The sequence below is a fragment of the Esox lucius genome, chromosome 11 (genome assembly GCF_011004845.1).
Source record: "Esox lucius isolate fEsoLuc1 chromosome 11, fEsoLuc1.pri, whole genome shotgun sequence".
NCBI lineage: Eukaryota > Metazoa > Chordata > Actinopteri > Esociformes > Esocidae > Esox > Esox lucius.
In genome coordinates this window covers 16851502-16878495 of record NC_047579.1, presented here as the reverse complement: position 1 = coordinate 16878495, position 26994 = coordinate 16851502, and the positions used below count along the sequence as shown (strand labels likewise).

At 41.5% G+C, this 26994-nt stretch overlaps 1 protein-coding gene across 2 annotated transcripts in view; it reads right to left on the bottom strand.

The window, feature by feature from the left end:
* LOC114840291 (protein NLRC3-like) overlaps window positions 1–26994 on the bottom strand; it is a 52536-nt gene that overhangs the window by 4307 nt on the left and 21235 nt on the right. The window contains exons 2-8 of one of the 2 annotated variants that reach the window (XM_034295271.1): window positions 24537–24801; window positions 22851–24386; window positions 17936–18109; window positions 12365–12538; window positions 11829–12002; window positions 6618–6664; window positions 4909–5503 (exon numbers count right to left, since the gene is read on the bottom strand). In XM_034295271.1, the coding sequence (XP_034151162.1) occupies window positions 4950–5503; window positions 6618–6664; window positions 11829–12002; window positions 12365–12538; window positions 17936–18109; window positions 22851–24386; window positions 24537–24772 (2895 nt within the window). In that variant the 5' untranslated portion in view covers window positions 24773–24801 and the 3' untranslated portion in view covers window positions 4909–4949. Of the gene's footprint in view, window positions 1–4908; window positions 5504–6617; window positions 6665–11828; window positions 12003–12364; window positions 12539–17935; window positions 18110–22850; window positions 24387–24536; window positions 24802–26994 lie in introns of those variants that run through there. The other variant, XR_004576428.1, reaches the window with a different exon arrangement.

Genomic DNA, 26994 nt, shown 5'->3' with positions numbered 1-26994 from the left:
ATTGTAGCACTTGAAAAGTTTCAGATTGATCCTCGTTTTTATTTATTTGATCTATTTCGGAGCCTATTCTCTTTAATGTTGTGGATCGTTTGTAACTTCATTGCAATTTAATTCAATGTATTGTACTGTTCCATAACCGTTGTGTTATGATGATGATGATGCTAGCTCCACGGTCATTAAATAGGCTTGGCCTGCTATTGCTGCAATGTTTCTTTTACGCGGCTGAAAATAACCGTGCTTTCTAAACTTGTGTCTGTCATTTGTCCTCTAAAAAGTGTAAGCTTGTGCGTAGCTTTGTTGCATTATATTGAAACTTTGTTGATGTTGTTATTGTCATGCGTGTTCTGGTTATTTGCGCATGATTAAACATGAGTCTTTATATGGCGATAAAACAAAGCTTTGTTGCGTTTTAAATTTTTTTTGAAGTGGGGATTGGGGGTGCGCCAACCTGGTTGGGACATAGAAGGGGGTGCGCAGGAAAAAAAGTTTGAGAACCGCTGCCCTACTGCAATAGCAAGTCTATGAGTCCTTCACCGTTACCGCGGCCCGTGTGTAGGCACCTTTAAGGAACACCCCTTGTTTTTCCATATCGGTTTCATATTTATCTTTCCGAGTCGAAAAGAACGTGAACAACTGCTTTACTACGATGAGGGTTAAGGCACCGTCTTAAAAGTGCATCATTATCTGGTCATGTTAATGAAAATCGTCAGGTGCTTATGTAAATATCAATAGCTCAAAATAAAATAACCAACCAAAATAGCTTCAGGGACAGCTGTTCTACCATGAACATCTTTTAGTTTTTTACAATTTTAAAATTTTGGAAATTATGACTAGTTTATGAAGCATTTTTCAATCAAAAATGCTAAATAGCTCGGACCCGATAAGACTTACATGGAAAAAATTGACTGAAATAGCTTCAGGGAGAACTGCTCTACCATCAACATGCATTATTTTGGCTATTTATCAATTTTGGAAATTATTATTAGTTTATAAAGCAATATGTCATAAATTATGTTCAATATCTTGGACTCAATGAAACGTATATGAAAATAACCAACTGATATTGCTTCAGGGCAGACCTGGCGCCACGAGGGGGCAAGAGAGGGCTTAGCCCCCACTGTTGTATTTTCTGCCACCCCAGTTTGGTTCTATTGAAAAAAATTCTAAATAATTGCCAAAAAACAGATTAGCCCAGTCGCCATTTTTAACAGCCCCCTCAGTTACTTCATCCTGGCACCGGGCCAGCTTCAGGGAACACTCCTCTACCATCAACATTGTTAGATTCTGTCAATTCTTTATCCATTAACAAAATTAATGCAACCGGAAGTCAGGGGAGAATCTTTATTTAGCATGAGTTCAAGATGTTGATCTTCCATAGATCTTACATGTTCTCCAATAATTAAAGTTAACACAGTCTTTTATGCCAGTACACATAGGAGGCGGTCAGTGGTCATAGCCAATAATTTTTCATGCCCATATTCTTTCAGTCCCCCCTTCACACATGTAACATATAATTATTACATGTTGATAAAACTAGCTAAATAGTTCTGGCTCCCGTCCTCGTCCGCGAGTTCCATCAGCGTCGTCCGGATCGCCCTGCTCCGCGTCCCCCGGGTCGGTCCCGGGGCCGGTGTCGCCGTGCGTCAGAGGGGGGGTACTGTGACAACTGCGCCCTCTGCTGCTTCACCTCCCCCTGCAGCGGATGGGCTCCGGCGTTCGACGTGACCGGCCTTCTGACACCACCGTCCATCTCATCATGCTTTTCACCTGTTTCTTGTTTAGCGCACCTGTTCCTCATCCTCATCATTCCCCCTGGTATATATGTTCCCTCTGCTCCCCCTGTCTGTGTGTGTAATTGTCTCTGTATGTATGAAAGAGCTGTGTACGCTTCGTGTCGACATATATATATAATTTCACGTTATAGCATTAAAAAATATACAACAATCACGCCATTCTCCTGCTCCTCCTTATTCCGCCCCCCGAAGACGTGCCAGGTAAACCTACTGTTAATTCAACCTGAAGAGATGTTGGTTGCACTTTATTTTTGATAGTAATATAGTAGTATTTTTATGTTGAAAAACAAAAGCACAAGTAGCAGGTACACCTACTGTTGAAATGTTGGTTGCACTTACTGTACTTTTATTGAAAATGTATTGAATATTGAAAATGAGAGCAGAACATTTTAACTTCCTGTTAATTCAACCTAAAGTGTTGGTTGCACTTTATTCAAATAAAATGTGAATGCATTTGCCATTAATTGTTGTTTACTTGTTTGTTTATATCCATAATTAATTGATGCCTGATTCCCTTACAAGAAACAACAGGAATCTAGGAAACTTCACCTGCACTGTCCAGTATCCAGGTATTTATTTCAGTCAAACGGGTAGAATTTTTGGCTGAAAAGATACTGAATCGATTTCCAGTCACTGAATCGTTTCGGATCGTATCGTTCTAAATGAACCATTATCGGCCTTGAATCGAATCGACAACCACGAATCGTGATACGAATCGAATCGTGGTTAAAATGAATCGTTACACCCCTGATGAATGTGACATATTGATACATTCATTGATTACATGAACATATATCAAAATATTATCCAACATAATCTACAAACTCTACCTCCTGCGACAGACAGAACTCTGTTTTCAGCCAGCAGTTGAGTTGCGCAAGTCTGCTGTAGAGCTCGTCATCACCCCTAGTTGGGAGGGGGCCAGAGTCAATTACTCGATGCCGACACATCTTTCTAGCTAGTTTATACTCTGATGCTAAGTTCTGCTTCGTAACCTCTGACTGTTTCATCCTAACGTCGTTGGTACCAACGTGAATAACAATATCTCTGTACTCTGTAATCTCTGTACACTCCAGTTTTAGACTTCGCTAGCACCAACCCCAGATTTGCAGCTATGTCGGTGGCTCTGCCCCCCGGTAAACAATGTACGATCGCCGGCTGATTCTTTAGTCTAATACTGCGGGTAATGGAATCGCCGATGACTAAGGTTTTCAGTTTTTCAACACTATAGTTTCTTCCTGGTGGCACTGATGCAGATTTTTCTATTTCTACACTAGCATAATCCTCGCCTGACATTTACGTCAGAAGCCGAGCCTCTAACTCTGCTATCTTTAACTGAAGACGAACGTTCTCCTCCGTGTTGTTGCTACAACAATTACAGTGATAAGGCATTGTAATGGTACTTAGCCTCGGGTGTTCAGGGGTGAGCAGTTCCGTTAATTATGTCCAAATAAGAGTCCCGGTGTAGTAAAGTTGGGTAAGAGGTCAACAGATAAAAAATATTGTGTTGGTAAAACACTTAAAATAGAATTTTGACCAATTAGTTTATATAGAGTAAATTCTGAAAAGTTTGGCAGGTAGCCAGGTAGGTAACAGCAGGCAGAGTACAGCACGTCAACAATCCCACAATGCAATGCAACTGGTCTTGTCACTCAGTGAACACAGAAGAGAGAGAGTGGAGGAGAGGAAGAGTGGAGATCGGGAGGAGATGGATGAAGAGAGGCGCAGAGGGAAAGAGGTAAAGAGTAGAAGAGGGAAACAGGATGAGAGGTGAGACAGAAGAGAAGACATGGGGGAGAGGAGGTGAGGAGGATAGGAAGAGGAGCAGAGAGAAAGATGAGGAGAGGGGGAGAGGAAAAGAGGAAACACAGAGGACAGGAAGGGAGAAGAGGTCAGGAAGGGAGAAGAGGACAGGAAGGGAGAAGAGGAGAAACAACATACAAACAACCAACTAAAATAAATACAAGCACAATTTAAAAGCCCAACACCAAATCATCCTCCACAGTAACTGAACACAACAATCCCTGAACACCCCTGGTTCCTAACCAGTTTATAGTAGACATACTCTACCCTCAGTCTAGCTGAACACCCCAGATACCCATGAACAGGTTCCTAACCAGTTGATAGTAGACGTACTCAACCCTCAGTCTAGCTGAACACCCCAGATACCCATGAACAGGTTCCTAACCAGTTTATAGTAGACATACTCAACCCTCAGTCTAGCTGAACACCCAGATACCCACCAACAGGTTCCTAACCAGTTGATAGTAGACATACTCAACCCTCAGTCTAGTTGAACACCCCAGATACCCATGAACAAGTTCCTAACCAGTTTATAGTAGACATACTCAACCCTCAGTCTTGCTGCCAGCGTCCCCACAAACATCCCCACCATGTTCATAGACCCCAGGCCCAGAATAGAATAGGAGGCAGAGTACAGGAGGAGAGAGGGAGGTGAAGAAAGGAGGAAAGGGTGAGAGCTGAAGAGGAAGGAGAGAGGAGAGCAAGAGGAGGAAAAGAGAGGATGAGTGGAGAATGAGAAAGGAGAGGTTGAAATTGGGAGAAGAAAAGATGAAGATGATGAGGGGTGAGGAAAAAATGATTGAGTAAGGAGAACAGGAAGATAGGAGAGGTGGAATGTAAGAGAAAAGAGAGGATGAGAGGAAGACAGGAGAGGAGGGGAAAGATGAAGAGATGAAGGACAAGGAAGAGAGGCTTTGGTGTTTAGTAAACTATTTACTGCTTTCTACCCCCCCCCCCCCCCCCACACACACCCACACACACACACACACACACACACACACACACACACACACACACACACACACACTGTATTTTTAACACAATCTTGAATAATTTGTTTTAAAACACCTTTATTTTTTCTATCAAATCTGGGACATGATAATTCAATTACAGAAGCAGGAATGTTTGTCAACAATGAAATAAATAAACATTCTACGGACAGGAATATTTACAAACACCAATGATAAACAATAAGAACCAGATTAATGATTTCTAAATGAGAAGTTTTTACAGACCAGTGTTGTGATTCATTCTGTTAATGTCTCTAGTCATATTTACTCACTACTAGATAGTTATTGTCAGTATTTTACTTTGTTGTGTCCTACTAAACATGACCATGATTATAGTGAAACATCATGTTGTGTTTGACACAGGGACCATCAGACACAGAGACACTGAGGAGTCATAATAATCAACCCTAAACCCTGGATAGAGGGGCTCAGTAAATGTGGTGTTGAATGTGTACAGGTGGGTCAGTGTGTCAGAGGAGACCCTGTAGAAGGAGAGAGTGCCGGCTGACCAGTCCAGATACACTCCTACTCTATGGGAGTCTGAGGAGGTGACAGGTATGTCAGTTGTATTGTTATTGTGACAGGCAGAGTAACTGTCACCATAACAGTTCAGAATCCAGGACTTGTCATTGTCTCCAAGACAACAGTCAACACCTCCTCTCCTGTTGATTCCTTTATAAGTCACTCCTATATCAGCCCCTCCCCCACTCCACTCTACCTCCCAGTAACAGCGTCCAGACAGATCCTCTCTACACAACACCTGTGGATAGTACTCAAATCTCTCTGGGTGATCAGGATACAGCTGCACCACTGTCCTCCTTGTCACCTTTCTGTTCTCCTCAGACAGACGGAGGAATCCGTTTACTGTGTTTGGGTCCAGTGTCAGATCACAGACATCTGATGGATGAGACCAAGACACAATATTACACATCATCATCATTCATATTATACACACACATGCATGTGTCATGTTCTGGACCCTTTGACGCGTACGATCACATTAGACTGTATTGTTTAGAACGCACAATTAGAACTAATTGTTTAGAACGCACAATTAGAACTAATTGTTTAGAACGCACAATTAGAACTTATTGTTTAGAACGCACAAAAACGAATGATATTAGTGACTACTGTAGAGCATCTTACCATTTCTTGGAAGAGCTGACAACTGGTGCAAATCATTGTGTAAAAACTTTCTAGAAGTTACGTTAACTGTTTTGGGGCGCCGCTATGCTTTTTTTTTTTATCAACCAAAGAAAAAGAAAGGTGACTGAGACCTGATGGTCATTTACATTTGCCAGTCTTTCGGACAGATTTGCCATCCTGGGAAAACTATGATCTGTCCCACCCCAATATATCATGGTAAAAATAACTGTCATTTCAATAATATTTATTGTGCTGGATATAGACACTTAATACCGCATTTTTAAGTTTAAAATGTTTGCGACCCACCGCCCTTTGCCTCTCAATAGTTTGATCCAGTGCTCAGCAGTGACACATCATGTAGATACATAACTAAAATGTGTGTGTGGGAATCTGAGGGAGTCTGTTGTTGGTGGCTGACTTTCAGTAACTAGTTCAAACAAAGGATATGTCAAACATTTTTTTTTACTTCTACAGCTCAATACAACACATTTAGAACCGTCACCAATCTTCATTTTCGCTGCACTGTTTTACAGGTCACACTAAAACAGTATTACAGCACTACTTTTGTTGTCCCCATCAGGAATTGCTCTTGAGAAAAAAGCTCAATGTAATCTTCAAAAATCTATTTTTTCACTGATCATATTTGACCATTACTAAATGCAAGAATTGGAATTCATAATTTGTCAAACTTTTGAGAGCTTCTGAATAATGACGTAAACAAATGATGTACACACCACATATTGCCTGATAGTTAGTGTGTTTTATTGATACAACAAGTGAAGCGTGTCAGTAGTTTTTGCACCATGTAAACACACACACACACACACACACCAGCTGTATGTGTTCTTTATAATAAATTACTTACATTTCTTCAGTCCTGATTTCAACCTCCACTCTCCACCATGATCCATACTGTGGAAGAAGCAGAGGGGCAAACTGTCATTCAGTGACACACAACCTGTTTTACACACACAGACACACACACAAACACACACCTTACATAACTGCAACACACACACCACACCCCTCCTCCATTATACACACACCACACCAGGGTTGGACAATTGATCAAATTATGATTCAAATTGTGATATAAACATGGTCAATATTTTAATATTTTAATCACAAACTTCTGTGGTTCCTAAAAGGTTTTAAATGAGACACGTCACCACCAGTCAAGGTTTGTTGTTATTCACAGAAAACTAAAAGTCTTTGTTGCAGGTTTGGAAGTATTTTATCACCTAATTGTATGATACAACACAGAAGAGTCAGCCACAGAATCAGGAATATAGACCACCTGGAAAGTGGACAACTGACACTGCTAGAAAACACATCAACTTTCTACTAGCCAGGTTAAACATACTTGATAGAAGAGAATATATTACTCCAGGGTTGAGATATTTTGCACCCATCTTAAACACACACACTCGTACATATACCACAAAAAACCCTGCGCCCCCACCAAAACACACACACGAACCCACACACACATACACATTAGACACCCCCCTTCCTCAATACACACCACTCATACATACCTCACCTCACACACCAGACACCTCACACAACGCCCACACACAACCAGACCCCATAAGCCACTGAGCAAAGTTTTAGAACATTGTTTGAACATTGTGTACACCCCCAACATACACCAAACACAACCCAGCCCCTTTCTGCCACCCCCAATACACACACATACACAACCCCTCCTCCCATCACACACCATACACAACCCCTCCTCCCATCACACACCACACACACAACCACTCCTCCCATCACACAACACAAAAACTAGAAGTTGACCGATTGATGGGCCTGGAATTTTAATTAGGGCCGCTTTGAGGTTTTTGTACCTTCAATAATGCCTAATATATCCATGAGGAGACTGAGTGTCAGTCTGACCACCTGTCACACATTACAGCATCAAAAGGAACTTGTAAGTTGCACACCACACACAACCCCTCCTCCCATCACACAATACACACACAACCCCTCCTCCCATCACAAACCACACACAACCCCTCCTCCCATCACACACCACACACAACCCCTCCTCCCATCACACACCACACACAACCCCTCCTCCCATCACACAACACACACAACCCCTCCTCCCATCACACAACACAAAAACTAGAAGTTGGCCGATTGATTGGCCTGGAATTTTGTGGCCGTAAGGTCTCGGGTGCCTGTCGAGGCGGCAATCCCCGAACCCGGTGGTGGACACCAGAAGTAAGGGATGCCGTCAAGCTGAAGAAGGAGTCCTATCAGGCCTGGTTGGCTTGTGGGTCTCCTGAGGCAGCTGACGGGTACCGACAGGCCAAGCGGGCTGCAGCCCGGGTGGTTGTGGAGGCAAAAACTCGGGCCTGGGAGGAGTTCGGTGAGTCCATGGAGAAGGACTATCGGCTGGCCTCGAAGAGATTCTGGCAAACCATCCGGCGCCTCAGGAGAGGGAAACAGTGCCCTACCAACGCTGTTTACAGTAGAGGTGGGCAGCTGTTGACCTCAACTGGGGATGTCGTCGGGGCGGTGGAAGGAGTACTTCGAGGATCTCCTCAATCCCGCTGTCACGTCTTCCATTGAGGAAGCAGAGGATGAGGGCTCAGAGGTGGACTCGTCCATCACCCGGGCTGAAGTCACAGAGGTGGTCAAGAATTCCTCGGTGGCAAGGCACCGGGGGTGGATGAGATCCGCCCTGAGTACCTCAAGTCTCTGGATGTTGTGGGGCTGTCTTGGTTGACACGCGTGTGCAACATCGCGTGGCGGTCGAGGACAGTGCCTCTGGGATGGCAGACCGGGGTGGTGGTCCCTCTTTTTAAGAAGGGGGACCGGAGGGTGTGTTCCAACTATAGGGGGATCACACTTCTCAGCCTCCCCGGGAAAGTCTATGCCAGGGTTCTGGAGAGGAGAATACGGCCAATAGTAGAACCTCGGATTCAGGAGGAACATTGTGGTTTTCGTCCGGGCCGGGGAACACTGGACCAGCTCTATACCTTCTACGGGGTGTTGGAGGGTTCATGGGAGTTTGCCCAATCAATCCACATGTGTTTTGTGGATATGGAGAAGGCATTCGACTGTGTCCCTCGCGGCATCTTGTGGAGGGTGCTTCGGGAATATGGGGTCCTGGGTCCTTTGCTAAGGGCTGTCAGGTCCCTGTAAAACCGAAGCAGGAGCTTGGTCCGCATTGCCGGCAGTAAGTCTGTTCCCAGTGCATGTTGGACTCAGGCAGGGCTGCCCTTTGTCGCCGGTTCTGTTCGTAATTTTTATGGACAGAATTTCTACGTGCAGCCAGGGGCAGGAGGGTGTCAGGTTCTGGGGACCACACAATTTCATCTCTGCTCTTTGCGGATGATGTTGTCGTGTTGGCCCCTTCTAACCAGGACCTTCAGCATGCACTGGGACGGTTTACAGCCGAGTGTGAAGCGGTGGGGATGAGAATCAGTACCTCCAAATCCGTGGCCATGGTCCTCAGTCGGAAAAGGGAGGCTTGCCCACTTCAGGTTGGTGGAGAGTGCCTGCCTCAAGTGGAGGAGTTTAAGTATCTAGGGGTCTTGTTCACGAGTGAGGGAAGGATGGAACGGTAGATTGACAGACGGATCGGTGCAGCTTCTGCAGTAATGCAGTCGATGTATCGGTCTGTCGTGGTGAAGAAAGAGCTGAGCCGCAAGGCGAAGCTCTCGATTTACCAGTCAATCTACGTTCCTACTCTCACCTATGGTCATGAGCTTTGGGTCATGACCGAAAGGACAAGATCCCGGATACAGGCGGCCGAAATGAGCTTTCTCCGCAGGGTGGCCGGGCGATCCCTTAGAGATAGGGTGAGAAGCTCGGTCACCCGGGAGGAGCTCAGAGTAGAGCCGCTGCTCCTCCACATCGAGAGGGGTCAGCTGAGGTGGCTTGGGCATCTGTTTTAGATGCCTCCGGAACGCCTTCCTGGGAAGGTGTTCCGGTCCCGTCCCACTGGGAGGAGACCCCGGGGAAGACCTAGGACACGCTGGAGGGACTATGTCTCCCGGCTGGCCTGGGAACGCCTCTGTGTCCCCCCAGAAAAGCTGGAGGAAGTGTCTGGGGAGAGGGAAGTCTGGGCATCCCTGCTTAGACTGCTGCCCCCGCGACCCGGCCCCGGATAAGCGGAAGACAATGGATGAATGGATTGGTTTTGACATGATTGTATATAAAAAGCAAGATATGTGTAGCTTTTTGCACGTACACTAAATTTGCAGCAGCTTGATGTTTTGCTCCACAACAACCAACATTGTCAAAACGTTGGAGAAACCCCATTCATGTGAATGCACCTTCCCAATCATGAACACCCACACTCAAATAAGCTTTCCCTGCGCAAAGGTAACCTGTGATTTTTAAGGCCACCAGTGATGGATTTTCAATATCCAAATAAAATAAATGAAATAAATAAAACATGCCATTGTAGGCATCACTGAGTTCTGGGTCTCTGGGTAGGACCAGGAACACATGTCATTGTGGGTATCCCTGAGTTCTGGGTCAGCCCAGGAACACATGTCATTGTGGGTATCCCTGAGTTCTGGGTCGGTATATATACTGTAGTTGAGAAGTTAGGAAATACCCCCTTCTCCAGGCACCACACCACTGATTTTACCTGTGCACAGGTTTTACATTGGGAATTTGGGATGATGCGCTTTCAGATGTGTTTTAATGTTGTGAGTATTTTTCCTTCAACTTGTGGTTGAAAACGCTGTGCTTTCCAGTGGAAAGGTTGCATTCCATCTTGTTTGAGTCTACAGTACGTGATATTTAAAGTGCCTCCAAATGTCTGTTTTTTCAAGCAGTAATTTGTACTGGGGGAAGAGCCTTAATGAACCCAGTCAATCCGTTGCCACCAGATTAGAGAAAAATCTGAGGTGATTCTGGAATGACCTGGACATGACATTTCTTTTCCACTAATAATAGAATTGCAACGTTGGAACAAGAAAGGCAAACAATTGTGTTAATTCCCACCCAGGCTCTGGTCTGTTCACACTGCTGCCTTCTGGTAGGCGTTATTAAAGCACCAAGGGACGGACTTTCAGACTCATGAACAGTTTTTTCCCCCAGCCCATAAAACTTCTCAACCAGCAACTTCATACGCACTGGTCACTTTCTGTGTATATTCAATGTATATTAGCACATTATAATGTATCCATTTAAGACACTCCAACACTAATTATAACATTTAAGATTTTTTCATGCTATCCATATTCCCATTTCTATATTGTCTGGAACTGCTGCTAGTCTCTATAGTTATGTAATTTATTTATATTTGCTTTATATATTTCTTATTCTGATGCCTACTGCGTAGACAAGAATCATTGTTCAGAATGACGCAATGTTATTTGATACATTTGATTAATAAAAGACTTTGTTAACATGGGCCTCTAACATTTCAATGTCAAACATTCAGTGAAGAACAGAATTACTTGAATAGCTCTCTCTAAGCCAATCAGATGTTTCCCTCCACACAGTGAAGAACACTGAAATAACCAATGCAAAATTAACACTGCAATGAAATAACTAAAACCCGATTGAACTACAGTACCACCCGACCAAAGTAACTACATACCACACTGAACAAACTACCACCACACTGAACAAACTACCACCACACTGAACTACCAACCACCACACTGAACTACCAACCACCACACTGAACTACCAACCACCACACTGAACTACCAACCACCACACTGAACTACCAACCACCACACTGAACTACTATCATACTAAAATAACTACCAATTTCCATGCTAGTCAATGAGCTCCACCTGGTACCACAGCAGATATTGTCACTCTAAACAGGCTACACAAATACAGTTGTTCAGGATTAGAAATGTAAATGTTGTGGTTATTACAAATGAAAACAAAGGTGTAGTAATATTTGCATTTTCCTCCAATTCACAGTTACCCAGCTTGATATCACATCAGTGTACTTTGTGTTTGAAACTGTGTTCATGCTAATCAAAAGTAAAGGGAGGCAGGTCTGTATTTGATACATTACATAATGCAAAACAACATGACAACTTAATACCACATTACTGATTCAGAAAACATCTACAGGACATACTTGAGTTTCTCCAGTCTCCAGTGTGGATCCTCCAGTCCAGCAGAGAGCAGTCTGACTCCTGAGTCTCCTGGGTGATTGTAGCTAAGATCCAGTTTTTTCAGGTGTGAGGGGTTTGACTTCAGAGCTGAGACCAGAGAAGCACAGCATTCCTCTGTGACCAGACAGCCTGACAACCTGCATATAGTTGATCATGATTTCATAAACACCAGCAGCAGGTGAAAAGAGCAAACATCAGTAGTATATTTCTTAAAAACAACATAATATTGACCTCATTGTTTCCAGTTTACAATGTGGATTTCCCAGTCCAGAAGAGAGACACTTCACTCCTGAATTCCCCAGGTCATTGTTACTCAGGTCAAGCTCTCTTAGGTGACAGGAGTTTGATATCAGAGCTGAGACCAGAGAAGCACAGCCTTCCTCTGTGACCAGACAGCCTGACAACCTGCATAGAGTTGATCATGATTTCATAAACACCAACAGCAGGTGAAAAGAGAAAACATCAGTACTATATTTCTTAAAAATAACATAATACTGACCTCAGTGTTTCCAGTTTACAATGTGGATTTCCCAGTCCAGAAGAGAGACGCTTCACTCCTGAATTCCCCAGGTCATTGTTACTCAGGTCAAGCTCTCTTAGGTGACAGGAGTTTGACATCAGAGCTGAGGCCAGCCAATCACAGCCTTCCTCTGTGACTCCACAGAATGACAGCCTGTGGACAGTTAATCATGACTTTACTAACACCAGCAGGAGGTAAATAGAGAGAATGGATGCAGTATATGACTAACAAATAGTACATTACTGACCTCAGTGTCTGTAGTTTAGTACAAATCTTGAAATAAATCACTGAGTCATGGTCACCCCAAATGAGCGAGACAGACCAAGCTTGGGGTTATGGACTAGTGTGACAAATACAAACTACCAGCCTCCTCACCTCAGAGTCTCCAGTCTACATTGTGGATCATTCAACATAGCAGAGAGCAGCTTCACTCCTGAATCCTTAAGGACATTGTTACTCAGATCCAGCTCTTTCAGATGTGAGGGGTTTGACTTCAGAGCTGAGACCAGAAAACCACCACCTTTCTCAGTGATTCCACAACCTGACAGTCTGGAAAAAGATTATTATACTGTTTAGAATAACTTTAGAATATTGTCTATGGATTATATCATTGTAACACTGGTGCACACTTTCAAAACTGATATTCCCAATCAGTGTTGTCAACTCCTCAGTAAGGAAAGTCACTATTGGCTGTCCTAAAAGTCGCTAGAAGGCGCTAAATGATGTCATCACCTAATTTGCATAATTTTCCATCAGCATCATGAATGGATTTGGTTTTTCTTTTTTAACATACAAAACTCTCGTTGGGGAATAGAATATACATGCGTATTTACAAATGTTGTCCAAGTAAAAGAAATAATCACCTGAGCGAAAAAACAAAGAACAAATCAAAAAAGGGGGCGCTATTTAAGTCAAAATCAAAAGACCAGAAAAAAAAATAACATTTAGAGCGACACACAAGGGGAGATATCATCATGGTCATGGATTAAGAATCATTTTCAGTCTAGACGCAGAGGAGGTAACATCTCCTGCTCTGACTGCAGTTCGGAGGAACTGCTGTGTGTGGACTGTGCCGCCTGTGAGTGCTTTCAGATGGGGGAGGGGCCCACGGCGGCACCCGCTGCTCGTTGAGAAGAGTAAGAACAAGTCTCCTATAACAACACAAAATGTCGCAAGATTTGTCACTAGTCGCTTTTTTTTTTAAATCGCTAAGGGGGTCTGAAAAGTCGCTAAATCTAGCGACAAAGTCGCTAAATTGGCAACAATGTTGCCAATAAACAACACTAGAATGAAAGTTTATATAATGAAAAGAAACTACTTAAGGTCCTATGCAGAATAGAATCAATGTTGTCAGCCAATAAATATATGTCAGATGTCAGAAGAGTTAGTGTGTGTGTGTGTGTGTGTGTGTGTGTGAGGAGGGGAGTAGAATGAATGATAAAAAACTGTAAAAGAGGGGAGAATCTATGGACCAAAGAGGGTTCAAATCAAAATTAGTTTAAATGGTTGATAAACCTAGAAAGTAGGTCTGGAAGATAAATTATTTGTATAGTAAAATCTGTTCTGTTTCAGATATTGATTAGTTGTTTATATTGCCTATTAGCTTACAATCAGTATGTTTGGAAACTCTGAATATAACTTCCAGACAGACACCACTGCACAACATTCACTCACTCACACACACAAGTTTGTACAGCTACCCTCATGGGGACCAGAAAATAGAAATTGCATGCTCCCTTTCCCCAATCTTAATCCTAACCCTTACCCTAACCTTAACCTAACCGTAACCTTAAATTCAATAAAGTAACATTTATGCCTAAACTTTACCTAGATGTAAGCCTAACCTTAACCCTAAACTTAACCAACAATGCCTGGACCTTAAAGAAACCCCAATTCTAACTATAAAATCAATTGTAAGTTTGACCCTAAACCTAAACCCTGAGCCAGAAATTGACTTTTGCCTCACAGGGACCATGAGGTATTGTTTCCATACATACTAAGCCTGTTGTTTGAAATCATTATCATCCTAGTCTATCTGTGTGCCATGTTTTACTAATAGTTTTTTCCAACCAGTCTCTACCTAATCCTTGTCTGTATTTTTACCTGTGACCTTTGACCAATCTGCCTGTGTCCTGGATTACCCTGCTTGCCTGCCGTCTTGTACCTTTGCCTTGACCTGAACACCCCGAGTTCTCTACCTTGGCTGTTTGAAGTGTTTACTATTTTTGCCTGATCCCTGTACCTTTGGAATAAACTGTGTGCTTTGAGCCTTGAACCAAAACAACCTGACTTGTCAGTATTATTCGTTACACTGAACACTACATCTCACACATTACCTAAAACATTTCTGATCCTACAGGCAGCAGTGACCTACACAGTAACCCAATACACAGGTGAAATAATCTCAAGTCCATGAGTATTTCAAATAAAGAAATTATGAAACCATTTGTTATAATATGGGCTAAGAAATGTCTTTCTCCGTGGACACATCCACTATTTAACACAGTCAATACACTATCACTTGAATTTATGTAACAGTGATTCACTCTCACTTACAGCTGTATGGAAAGGCAGACCTTGTCTAACTGACTGACGGTCTGAAAAAGAAGAACTAGCTGATGGATTCAGACCATCCCCAACAAAAATATTGTCTAAATAACCCAGATGTAGTAGAACTTCGTTGGTGGTTGAGTTTGGACACGATATGTTCAAAGGTATGAATATACAGGCAAACTAGCTGCCTGAGACCGCAGAGCTGCATAGTTTACCTGATTTCGTTCCTTAGTTATATATCACATTATTTTCATAAACTGAAAGTTTAATACCATAGAATAAGTGGCCAGGTGATCAAAAAGATAACTGAATCATTGGTAATAAAATGAAAAATTGTCATTATTTTAAAACTGGTTTAATTAGAGAAGAGCAGTGAACATTACTATTATACCAATGAACATTGCACTGCAGTGGCATCATTAGGCCTGGGCTTCGGGGCTACAGCCCCAGATCTTTTATGAATAGCCCCGGATCTCACACTGGCAAAAAATAATACTAAAAAAAATAGCCCCTGATCTATTCACCCATAATTCCAATTGTGCATTATGACAATGTAAACGTGTAGGTCACTAGCATGTACATCGATATTTTCTGCATGTACACTCAAAACCCTGTACTTTCTGTCCCGGGCGGGGCGGGGGGGGGGGTGGGCTAAGCCCAGAATATTTTGTGATCCTAACAACACCTCTGTTGGTCTGTACCAGGTGGTTGGGGACTTTGTCCTGCTGGGAGCTCAGGGCTGGTGGAGGTTCACCCATTGACAACAGCAGATGTTTTTAGTCCATTGTTGTAGTGTAACTCTGCTGTGGTATTATTATAATTAGTGATGGCCATTAAGGCTTTATTAGTGTTATTTTAGCCGCAGGATATTTTGCTGGCAGCACTCAGATTTTTATTATTTATTATTATACAATAAATGTATATGGCAATACAGTTAATCTAGTCTGTGAAAAAGAACAGATAAAACATTAAATGTGCAGACTATGATTGTTAACTATTGTTAAAATCTGAGTTAGCGCTGCTAGCATAATATCCTGCTGCTAGAAGAACGGTAATGAAGCCTCAAATGGCCATAACTAATTATAATGTTAATTATCACCATGTCATATTTAAAATTAAAATAAACTACTATTACTCACTTCAGAGTCTCCAGTCTACATTGTGGATCCTTCAGAATAGCAGAGAGCTGAATCACTCCTGAATCATATGGTTGATTGTAGCTCAGATCCAGTTCTTTCAGATGTGAGGGGTTTGACTTCACAGCTGAGACCAGGGTAGCACAGTCTTCCTCAGTGATTCCACAATTAGACAGTCTGGAAAGAGATTATGGTCACATCAGAAATAAACAACAGTTCAGAATAACATTAGAGTAGCATCTACAGTGGATATAAAAAGTCTACACACCCCTGTTAAAATGCCAGGTTCTTGTGATGTAAAAGAATGAAACAAAGATAAATCATTTCAGAACGTTTTCCACCTTTAATGTGACCTATAACGTGAACAAATCAATTGAAAAACAAACTGAAATCTTTGACGGGGAAAAATAAAATAACCTGGTTGCATAAGTGTGCACACCCTCTTATAACTGGGGATGAGGCTGTGTTCAGAATTAACCAATCACATTCAAACTCATGTTAAATAGAAGTCATTACACACCTGCTATAATTTAAAGTGACTCTGATTAATCACAAATTAAGTTCAGCTGTTCTAGTAGGATTTTGCTGACATGAATATTAGTTTGAATGGTTTATAAACTTGGGGCCATATTGACAAAACACTTTATCTTACCACTAGGAGGACTCCTAAACAGCAGTAAAAGTATCTAGCTAGGAGTTTCTTCTTAAAACCTATTCACAAAGATGCTAAGACGTTTACTAAGAAATGGGGAGAAGTCTTAAGCTAAGAGAAAGGGCGGGGTTGACCCCGTTGCTATGGATGATGTCATGTTCCACTAACAAGCCTACAGTACTTACTTTTCCCTCAGCAATTGGCTGACAGGTGAGGGGTCTCTGTCAGTGAATTAATTATAGCAATACTGTAGAAGGAGTGTGTCATGTTGCCATATTGAAATAAGAATATTCAAATAAAAATGTAGGCTAAGTGTTACTGATTAAACATGAAACCAAGAATGATATACTGACTAGTCATGATGTGTTCAGCTAATTGTCAGCAACTTTGATTTCTGGTGGCCTGTAAACAAATGCTTGTTCATCTTCTGATGGTGCAATAATCTGTGCAATTATATGTTCCATCTATAGCACCAACTACACCAAGTGGTCAAATTATGACCATGAAGTCAGCGAAATTTTTTTGTTGAACATTTATAGGAAATTGAATGATTTGTTGGACGATGTTGGTTCTGGGGAGGGCATTTAATTGATGTAATATTCTACTGACAGATGATTGAGATATACAGTTCGTTGTTTGTCTGTGCTGCATTTTCCCTGCTGCCAAATTATTTTGTCACAACCTTGATCTCTGGTGTTATTGGGTTGTTTCTGTTTGTTGGTGAAATGACTGCATCACTGACTACTAGCTCTACTATGATTGTAATACCCTCTTGTTTAAGGCAATACCTTTTTAAAAGCTCAGTATCATTAAATGTTTCTAACATGTTGTCCTGATTACGAGGCGGATTGCCCGGCAGATAGTTTGTGATTTGGTCTTACTGACCTTGGAGTCTTGACTACCCTTAACTTTTTGCAAATTTAGGAGCTGGTTTTAGCATTAAAATGCTTAGTAAAATACTCTTAGGCCCAAAATGTAGGAGTCCTAATTTTAGGACTGACACGCCCATTGTTTTTAAGAGTTCCTCCTAAAACACTTTAGGAGGAAAGTGAAATGACTTCAGAGCTGAGACCAGAGAATAACAGCCTTCCTCTGTGACCAGACAGCCTGACAACCTGCATAGAGTGGATCATGATTTCATAAACACCAGCAGCAGGTAAAAAGAGCAAACATCAGTAGTATATTTCTTAAAAATAACATAATACTGACCTCAGTGTTTCCAGTTTACAATGTGGATTTCCCAGTCCAGAAGCGAGACGCTTCACTCCTGAATTCCCAAGGTCATTGTTACTCAGGTCAAGCTCTCTTAGGTGACAGGAGTTTGACATCAGAGCTGAGGCCAGCCAATCACAGCCTTCCTCTGTGACTCCACAGAATGACAGCCTGTGGACAGTTAATCATGACTTTACTAACACCAGCAGGAGGTAAATAGAGAGAAAGGATGCAGTATATGACTAACAAATAGTACATTACTGACCTCAGTGTCTCTAGTTTAGTACAAATCTTGAAATAAATCACTATGAGTCATGGTCACACCAAATGAGCGAGACAGACTAAGCTTGGGGTTCTGGACTAGTGTGACAAATTCAAACTACAAGCCTCCTCACCTCAGAGTCTCCAGTCTACATTGTGGATCATCCAACATAGCAGAGAGCAGCTTCACTCCTGAATCCTTAAGGACATTGTTACTCAGATCCAGCTCTTTCAGATGTGAGGGGTTTGACTTCAGAGCTGAGACCAGAGAACCACCACCTTTCTCAGTGATTCCACAACCTGACAGTCTGGAAAAAGATTATTATACTGTTTAGAATAACTTTAGAATAGTGTATATGGATTGATCAGTATGTTTGGAAACTCTGAATATAACTTCCAGACAGACACCACTGCACAACATTCACTCACTCACACACACAAGTTTGTACAGCTACCCTCATGGGGACCAGAAAATAGAAATTGCATGCTCCCTTTCCCCAATCTTAATCCTAACCCTTACCCTAACCTTAACCTAACCCTAAACCTAACCGTAACCTTAAATTCAATAAAGTAACATTTATGCCTAAACTTTACCTAGATGTAAGCCTAACCTTAACCCTAAACTTAACCAACAATGCCTGGACCTTAAAGAAACCCCAATTCTAACTATAAAATCAATTGTAAGTTTGACCCTAAACCTAAACCCTGAGCCAGAAATTGACTTTTGCCTCACAGGGTCCATGAGGTATTGTTTCCATACATACTAAGCCTGTTGTTTGAAATCATTATCATCCTAGTCTATCTGTGTGCCATGTTTTACTTATGTTTTTTTCCAACCAGTCTCTACCTAATCCTTGTCTGTATTTTTACCTGTGACCTTTGACCAATCTGCCTGTGTCCTGGATTACCCTGCTTGCCTGCCGTCTTGTACCTTTGCCTTGACCTGAACACCCCGAGTTCTCTACCTTGGCTGTTTGAAGTGTTTACTATTTTTGCCTGATCCCTGTACCTTTGGAATAAACTGTGTGCTTTGAGCCTTGAACCAAAACAACCTGACTTGTCAGTATTATTCGTTACACTGAACACTACATCTCACACATTACCTAAAACATTTCTGATCCTACAGGCAGCAGTGACCTACACAGTAACCCAATACACAGGTGAAATAATCTCAAGTCCATGAGTATTTCAAATAAAGAAATTATGAAACCATTTGTTATAATATGGGCTAAGAAATGTCTTTCTCCGTGGACACATCCACTATTTAACACAGTCGATACACTATCACTTGAATTTATGTAACAGTGATTCACTCTCACTCACAGTTGTATGGAAAGGCAGACCTTGTCTAACTGACTGACGGTCCAAAAAAGAAGAACTAGCTGATGGATTCAGACCATCCCCAACAAAAATATTGTCTAAATAACCCAAATGTAGTAAACCTTCGTTGGTGGTTGAGTTTGGACACGGTATGTTCAAAGGTATGAATATACAGGCAAACTAGCTGCCTGAGACCGCAGTGCTGCATAATTTACCTGTTTCGTTCCGTAGTTATATATCACGTTATTTTCATAAACTGAAAGTTTAATACCATAGAATAAGTGGCCAGGTGATCAAAAAGATAACTGAATCATTGGTAATAAAATGAAAAATTGTCATTATTTTAAAACTGGTTAATTAGAGAAGAGCTGTGAACATTACTTTTATACCAATGAACATTGCACTGCAGTGGCGTCATTAGGCCTGGGCTTCGGGGCTACAGCCCCAGATCTTTTATGAATAGCCCCAGATCTCACACTGGCAAAAAATAATACAAAAAAAATAGCCCCTGATCTATTCACCCATAATTCCAATTGTGCATTATGACAATGTAAACGTGTAGGCCGCTAGCATGTACATCGATATTTTCTGCATGTACACTCAAAACCCTGTACTTTCTGTCCCGGGCGGGGCGGGCTAAGCCCAGAATATTTTGTGATCCTAACAACACCTCTGTTGGTCTGTACCAGGTGGTTGGGGACTTTGTCCTGCTGGGAGCTCAGGGTTGGTGGAGGTTCACCCATTGACAACAGCAGATGTTTTTAGACCCTTGTTGTAGTGTAACTCTGCTGTGGTATTATTATAATGAGTGATGGCCATTAAGACTTTATTAGCGTTATTTTAGCAGCAGGATATTTTGCTGGTAGTACTCAGATTTTTTTAATCACAATAAATGCATATGGCAATACAGTTAACACTCTAGTCTGTGAAAAAGAACAGATAAAACATTAAATGTGCAGACTATGATTGTTAACTATTGTTAAAATCTGAGTTAGCGCTGCTAACATAATATCCTGCTGCTAGAAGAACAGTAATGAAGCCTCAAATGGCCATAACTAATTATAATGTTCATTATCACCAAATCATATTTAAAATTAAAATAAACTACTATTACTCACTTCAGAGTCTCCAGTCTACATTGTGGATCCTTCAGAATAGCAGAGAGCTGAATCACTCCTGAATCATATGGCTGATTGTAGCTCAGATCCAGTTCTTTCAGATGTGAGGGGTTTGACTTCACAGCTGAGACCAGGGTAGCACAGTCTTCCTCAGTGATTCCACAATTAGACAGTCTGGAAAGAGATTATGGTCACGTCAGAAATAAACAACAGTTCAGAATAACATTAGAGTAGCATCTACAGTGGATATAAAAAGTCTACACACCCCTGTTAAAATGCCAGGTTCTTGTGATGTAAAAGAATGAAACAAAGATAAATCATGTCAGAACGTTTTCCACCTTTAATGTGACCTATAACATGAACAAATCAATTGAAAAACAAACTGAAATCTTTGACGGGGAAAAATAAAAAACTCACAATAACCTGGTTGCATAAGTGTGCACACCCTCTTATAACTGGGGATGTGGCTGTGTTCAGAATTAACCAATCACATTTAAACTCATGTTAAATAGAAGTCATTACACACCTGCTATAATTTAAAGTTAATCACAAATTAAGTTCAGCTGTTCTAATAGGATGTTCCTGAACATGAATATTAGTTTGAATGGTTTATTAACTTGGGGCCATATTCACAAAACACTTTATCTTACCACTAGGAGTACTCCTAAACAGCAGTAAAAGTATCTAGCTAAGAGTTTCTTCTTAAAACCTTTTCACAAAGCTGCTAAGACTTTTACTATGAAATGGGAAGAAGTCTTAAGCTAAGAGAAAGGGCGGGGTTGACCCCGTTGCTATGGATGATGTCATGTTCCACTAACAAGCCTACAGTACTTACTTTTCCCTCAGCAATTGGCTGACAGGTGAGGGGTCTCTGTCAGTGAATTAATTATAGCAATACTGTAGAAGGAGTGTGTCATGTTGCCATATTGAAATAAGAATATTCAAATAAAAATGTAGGCTAAGTGTTACTGATTAAACATGAAACCAAGAATGATATACTGACTAGTCATGATGTGTTCAGCTAATTGTCAGCAACTTTGATTTCTGGTGGCCTGTAAACAAATGCTTGTTCATCTTCTGATGGTGCAATAATCTGTGCAATTATATGTTCCATCTATAGCACCAACTACACCAGGTGGTCAAATTACGACCATGAAGTCAGCTAAGTTTTTTTGTTGAACATTTATAGGAAATTGAATGATTTGTTGGACGATGTTGGTTCTGGGGAGGGCATTTAATTTATGTAATATTCTACTGACAGATGATTGAGATATACAGTTCGTTGTTTGTTTGTGCTGCATTTTCCCTGCTGCCAAATGATTTTGTCACAACCTTGATCTCTGGTGTTATTGGGTTGTTTCTGTTTGTTGGTGAAATGACTGCATCCCTGACTACTAGCTCTACTATGATTGTAATACCTAAGTTCCTGCTTAGGTGTGTTGTAAAAATGATGCATACTCTTGTTAGGCTCGAGTGAAATGAGGAGCAGGAGAACTAAGCTGTACGTATTTGCTGTGTTTTTAATAGGTAGCGAAAACGGCGAAGCTTGCCAATGCTCTTAGGTAAGTGAGACAATAACACACAAAAACAGGGGAAGCAGAGGGAACATACATACTGGGGGGAATGATGAGGATGAGAACCAGGTGCGCTAAACAAGACAACAGGTGAAATGCATGAATGAGATGGGCGGTGGTGTTAGAAGACCAGTGATGTCGAACGCTGGAGCCTGCCTGCTGCAGGGGGAGGAGATACAGCAGAGGGCGCAGTCGTCACATCTCTCAGAACTTTGGATACTTTTAGGTATAGGAGTTAGGTTTAGTGTTTGGCTTTACAGCAAAGTTTATTTAAGGCATAAGTGTTAGCTTACTAAGTTTAGGGGTGGAGTTAGTGTAACGGAGGAATTAGGTTACGAACAGGTTTAGGAATAGAGAACAAGAACATGGATTTCTGAGTTTCCAGATGCTATATGGACATAAAAACAAGATTGTGTGTTTTACTGTAAATCCCACTCGATAAGAGCAACTCCTAGATAACATATATGTATGTAAATATCTGCATTTGAAGTTAATTAACTGATAAAGTAAATTTTCCAGAATCTTACAACAATAAGCTCTGAGCTTACAGTCATCCAGTCTGGAAACAGGAGATGATATATTAGATGTACAAAGTCTTCAGCATAATAATGTATACATCAAAACATTACCAGGACTTACATTGCTCTCTTACAGGTTTTCACTACCGGCAGCAACCTCCGATATCCTTCCTTTAATGTCTTGTATGTCTTCATGTCAAACTTCTCCAGTACCTCCTCTGACATCAGTAACAGGTAGGCCAGAGCTGAACATTGGTGAGGTTGTAGTTCTATATCTGAAAGAGTCCCTGATCGGAGGGAGATTTGAATCTCTTCAACTAAAGAGTTGGTACCAAGTTCATTCAGACAGTGGAACAAGTTGATGATCCTCTCTGGTGAGGATTCTTTCTTGATTAAATCTGACAGGTACTCTACTGTTCTGTTAACTCTTTTCTTATTACTCTGTGTTCTACTTTGTGTCTGTGTCAGAAGGCCTCGTAAGAGATTCTGATTGGACTTTAGTGAGAGACCCATAAGGAAGCGGAGGAACAGGTCCAGGTGTCCATTCTTACTCTTCAAGGCCTGGTCTACTGCTGTTCTGTACAATTCAGATAACCTGTTTGCTCCCCGATATGGGTTCTGAGTGGGGGGGAAGACATGTTCCTTCTTGCCCAGACAAGATTCTAGAGCATGTACTGCTGCTAGGAACTCCTGAATGCTCAGATGAACAAAGCTAAAGACTTTCTCTTGGTAAAGCCCAGATTCTTCTTTAAAGATCTCTGTACACAGTGTTGAGTACTCGGATGCCTCTGAGACATCAATGCCACACTCTCTCAGGTCCTCCTCATAGAAGATCAGGTTGCCCTTCTGAAGCTGTTGGAAAGCCAGCTTTGACAACTTCAGGATCATGTCTTTGTCTAACTGAGACAGTTTCTTTGGATTTGTTTCTGTGGATTTGTTGTACTTTTTGTTTTTCATTCTGGTTTGGATGAGCAGGAAGTGTTCGTACATCTGAGTCAGAGTTTTGGGGATTTTATCTTTCTCTGCTACTTTCAGCATCGACTCAAGGACAGTGACTGATATCCAACAGAAGACTGGTATGTGACACATGATGTGGAGGCTCCTTGATGTTTTTATGTGCTTGATGATTTCATTGGCCAGATTCTGGTCTGTGATTTTCTTCCTGAAGTACTCCTCTTTCTGTGGCTCATTGAACCCTCGTATCTCTGTGACTTGGTCAACACACTCAGGAGGGATCTGATTGGCTGCTGCAGGTCGTGTGGTTATCCAGAGGAGAGCAGAGGGAAGCAGATTCCCCTCGATAAGGTTTGTCAGCAACACGTCCACTGAGGTTGGTTCTGTGACATCACAGCACTTCTTATTGTTTTTAAAGTCTAGAGGAAGTCGACACTCATCCAGACCATCAAAAATAAAAACTGTTTTTGTTAAACCATCTTCAATACTATCAATCTCTTTTAGATCTGGGAAGTAGTGGGTAAGAAGTTGCATTAGACTACATTGGTCCTTTTTCATGTTTAAATCCCGGAACGGAAGAGGAAATATAAAATTAATGTCCTGATTGACTTTTCCCTCTGCCCAGTCAAGGATGACCTTCTGCACACAAACTGTTTTTCCGATGCCAGCGATTCCTTTAGTCAAGTTTCTCAAACCTTTCTTTCTGAGATGTTTGTCGTGACCATGTAAATCTACCAGAGGTGATTCTGACTCATACTCTTGTGATGAGCTAGTCCTGTCTGAGAACATGTCTTCATGGTTCAATGATGTAGATGTTGGTTTTCTGATCAACAGAGTCGGGCTCCCATTGTGCTTCTGATGTTGATGAACTGGCTTGAAGATGTCATTGCAAGTGATTGGTGTCTCCGGTCTTGTTTGTCTCTTGGACGCCATCTCGATCTGTCTGACTTCATGTTCTTCATTAACTCCTTTACTTCCACCCTCTGTGATGTAGAGCTCTGTGTAGATGTCCTTTAAAAGAGTTTGGTTTTCATGCTGTCCAATTCCTTCACACAGGATTTGATACCTCTTTTTCAGTTTAGTCTTCATTTCTTTTTGGAACCTCAGAAGAGTTTTACCTATAAGAAAAAATTGAGAATGAAAATAGTAAGAAACATTTCTCAAATAATCTTAGACTCAATGACAACCTTTGAGTGTTAAAAAACTATCTGGCATTTAAAAGTATTTTAAATAATAGACAATATCTTAGGTGGGTTAATCTGTGTCTGACTGGAGAGACTCATTAGAGAGACAACTTCCTCTAAAATGAGTCTCTCAGGGAAGCAGTTAGAAGAGATCTCTCCCTTATTCCCTCCCTTTCTCCCATCTCTCTCCTTTCTCTCCTCCCTCAGACTTGTATGTGTTTTCATTTCAGGCTGTAAGGCAACACAAGGTGAACATTTTCTCTAACCACTATAAATTTTGTTCATGTTCAATAACTACAGTATGGATTCACTTAGTACTGATACACCTTTCCTCCATTTGCTTTGTGTGTAGCATGGACTGATACAAAAGTTAAGGGTAGAATGATAAAAGGCCCAAGCCGGGAGAACACAGAGAAGGAACATGGAGAAGAATTCAGGAAGGCCTGTGAAGGAGACGGGTGGCTGTCGAGTAGATTCTCCAATGAGACCAAAGTGACTCCGGTTCAAACAGTCGTACACAAGTGATCAGCACCCCTGGTGACAAGCCCCCCTGTCCTCCACCCAGCCCTGTCTTAGATCCACCAGTCAAAAAGACCTGGTACCCCTGGTGACAAGACCCCCTGTCCTCCATCCAGCCCTGTCTTAGATCCACCAGTCAAAAAGACCTGGTGATACTGTTGGCTGCTGCAGATGTTTTACAGCCATTATTGTTTAATAGTCCCTGTTGTTGTTTTTGTTGTTGTGACAGTCAATCCATGTAGTCCCCCTAACAGGGGTGTCCATCGCTGTTGTTTGTCAGCCGGCGATGAAGATAGTTCACCAGGGGCAGGTTGTGGAAGGGAGAAACTAGGTTCTAGGACTGCTCAGAGGTATGTGCTGTTCTCTGAATACATGGTAAGCTAATTGTCTGGACCCTACATCGATACATGCCATCTGCTTTAGGTTCAGTTGTTAATGTTTTGGAGTGGCCTTGTTAAGGTCCTGACTTGAACTCCATTAAAATGCTGTGACCTAAACCCCTCAAATTCTAAGTAAATCTGCTTAACACTAGAACTGCCAGACCTTTCAGACCCCCAGTATCCACCAGAACCAACACTGTTTGGCGTCATTAGCATATGAATCGTCCCTATCAGCACATTCTCCTCCACAGCATCATCAGACAGCCACAGTGTCTGTCTACTGTGTTGATATCAAACCACATAGAAAATATAGTAAACCTTATAAAAACAATGAATTACAGAATTTGTTTGTATTAATTGCCTAATACTTTTGAGGAATACTGAAGCGATTCTTGAAACGATGATTTCAACTCAGACATTTGAAGCTACACCACACGTACAATAATCACAGACTAATCCATTAGAAGTTTGCTTTTACTTTGCTTTTATTTTGATGACGTAGTAGGTAAAATAGTAACATTATCAACCAATTTGTGAAGATCAGAGGATTTACACATTAATAGCCATATATACAGGCATAAAGCAAGGAAACTTGATAAACATGATTAATTACAAAGGATGAATAACACAAATAGCCATATTTGTGCCCATTAATGCTATGCATGTAAACAATTTCAAATAACACAGGATAGGATGTTTGATATTTTGTTAGAATTGCTGTTGAATAGTCAAGGATACACTTCCGGGGCGCCTTAGAGAAAGGTCACACTGACAATGGCTCCACGTTCACTACGTAGTTTTTCACTTATTACTGTTTAATTTGTTTATTGGGGGTTCTCCGGGAAGAGAAACCATATTGTTATTTTTAGTATTATTAGGGGTTCTCCGGTAAGAGAAACTGTATTGTTATTGTTAGTATTATTAGGGGGTTTCCGGTAGGAGAAACCCTATCGCTATTGTTAGTATTATTATTATTCTAGGCACCTAAAATGCTTAATAACTCAAAATGTCCATGGTACAAAAATGCTATAAACTTGCATACTGTTAAAATAGTCCAAGTGTAACAACCTTACAGACCCCTGCCCCGATTCCTCCACCAGGGGCGCTATAGTACACAATTCAATTTGAAAATGTGTCCAAAACTACAAAAATCTTCTTCTCATGAACCGCATATCCAATTGTCTTTGGCATACAGGTGTCTCATACATGCCTCCCTAAAATAGTTTCA